This window comes from Pelophylax lessonae (assembly GCF_965119305.1).
Source record: "Pelophylax lessonae genome assembly, chromosome: 11".
NCBI lineage: Eukaryota > Metazoa > Chordata > Amphibia > Anura > Ranidae > Pelophylax > Pelophylax lessonae.
In genome coordinates, this window is record NC_138778.1 from 210,890,255 (window position 1) to 210,892,519 (window position 2,265).

The 2,265-nt window shown below is 45.7% G+C and overlaps 1 protein-coding gene across 1 annotated transcript in view; it reads right to left on the reverse strand.

Annotated features, from left to right (window-relative positions):
• Positions 1-1,673: 1,673 nt before the first annotated feature.
• Positions 1,674-2,265, reverse strand: part of PSMF1 (proteasome inhibitor subunit 1) — a 20,143-nt gene continuing 19,551 nt past the window's right edge. The window contains exons 6-7 of the mRNA XM_082272339.1: positions 2,004-2,144; positions 1,674-1,895 (exon numbers count right to left, since the gene is read on the reverse strand). Of these exons, the coding sequence (XP_082128465.1) occupies positions 1,844-1,895; positions 2,004-2,144 (193 nt within the window). The 3' untranslated portion in view covers positions 1,674-1,843. The remainder of the gene's footprint in view (positions 1,896-2,003; positions 2,145-2,265) is intronic.

Genomic DNA, 2,265 nt, shown 5'->3' on the forward strand with positions numbered 1-2,265 from the left:
CACAAGCAGGCCTGTATAGAGATGATCCATGGCTCTGCATGGGGAGTCTCCTGTGAGATCCTCAGAGGCGGTTCCAATGCAGGGGGGCAGCTGGAACTGGGACACCAGGAAGCGGCCGACCGCCATGGCAACCAGTGTGGAACACAAGATGGCGCCAGGGCAGACATCAGCAGGAGGACCTGCGGCTGTGGTGGTAACGCGTTTCGTAACTTTAGTATAGGTAGGATGAGGAGGGAAGCAGTGTTCTCAAGCAGATTTATATGTTGCCTTTACTTCCACTTTAACATTTCTTCAATCAGTTATGCAAAATTGTTGTAGTAGCTAATTTGCAAATCTCTACATTTAATAAAACAGCAAAAACGAAGTACAAACTTTTAAACATGTGAAAAAAAAAAAAAAAAACACATAAAAATGACTTTAAACACTTCTCAGAATGTGTATCTCTGAATATATGGGGAGCTTCAATACTTCGCACAGGCCGAGAAAACTCAGCCTGTTCTCTGCTGTCAATCACAGATCAAAGGAGGCTTCACAGGCAGCAGTCTGACACCCTGGTGATGTCAGAGCCAGGAGAAGTGTGAGCTGCATGCTACAGAAAGCCTTCACTCCTAGAAGTCTCAAAGATTGAAGGAAACTATAACAAAAGGCTAAATAGATTGCTATGCCAGAGTAGCATCAGTAAGTGCTATTTCTAAGTAATTGATTTATGTGAGCAGTATGCACAGTGTTACTTGATGACAGTGGGGCTGATTTACTAAAACTGGTGAGTGCAAAATCTGGTGCAGCTGTGCATGGTAACCAATCAGCTTCCAGGTTTTATTGTCAAAGCTTAACTGAACAAGTTAGAAGCGGATTGGCTACCATGCACAGCTGCACCAGATTTTGCACTCTCCAGTTTTAGTAAATCAACCCCAATGTCTCTTTAAGGCTACCTACAAACATTAGACAGTAGACATAGGCGTGAGCAGGGGGGTGTGCCTAATCACTCTGTGTGGTGCAGATTCCCCCTACTGCCCGGCATTCCCTCAGTGTTGCTCCCCCCCCCCTCAGTGCTACTGGCTTCCCTCCTCTCCCCCGCTGCTGTGGGGGATGTTTCAGGGTGGAGAGTGGGGGAAGGGGCTAATCAATATGCAATTTACTGACCCCTTCAGTTTCTAAATGAACACGCTGACTCCCTGTGTTTATTTATAACTGAAGCATAGTAAACTGTTTACTATGCTTCCGTTTGTGAATGAACAGGAAGCTACTGAGAAAGGCATATGTGTGTTTGAGCTTTAGGGTCCATTCACACTAGCGCGACTTGTCAGGCGACTTGGTCGCCTGACAAGTCGCGGTCGGTCGCCTGCCATTGATTAGCACAGGACCCGTTCTAATAGGAGCGACACGACTTAGAAAAAGGGTCCTGTACTATTTTGGGGCGACCTGGAGGCGACTTGCATTGACTTCAATTATATGAAGTGTGTGCATGTCGCGCCGAGGTCGCCCCGGCAAACTGTCTGAATGGGCACTTAGGGGAATGCAATAGGCTGCACGCACCTATGGTGCCAGATGTTCACACCCAACCCAACCCATACATTGAACAATCTATTAAACAAGATCAAACGTTCAAGTTTGGATCTAATGAACCTAGCTTGTTATAAGACAAACATTAGTGATCATTCACGCCAACGTTTGTATGCACCTTTACCTACACTTGTAACAGAAGTCCAGTCTTAATGCACTTAAACACCAAGTGGTGCTTTAGAGTCCTTATAAATACGATGCTGGCCATGGATTCATTTATTCAAAGCAAATAGTGCAAAGCAAAAGAAGAGGAATAAAAGGCAATATGAGGCATGGAACCTCACATGAACATGTCATCATAACCTGGAGGTGGGAGGTGGTCGGGGTCAGGCCTGGACAGGAAAGAGTAAAAGTCTGTTAGTTTCTCACGTTTGTCTGTACAATGTGTACCATGCACTATACAGGAAAAAAACAAAAAAGCAGGCATGCAATACACTTACCCAGGGCGTCTAGAACCCGGAGGGCCAAAGGGGTCAAACCGAGCACCAGGTGGCACCGCTCCTGGAGGGAGGCCAATAGTGGGGTCAGGCCTGGGTCTTGAACCTGGTCCAAACGGATCAAAGATCATACCTCCTGGCCCCCTGTAAGAACAGAATGATATGCAGGTCATTGTCTATGGAACAGTGTACACAGCCGTCAAAGTATGTGACAAAATTAAAGTGATTGTAAAGTCTCATTTTTAAAAAAAAACAAACATATTAT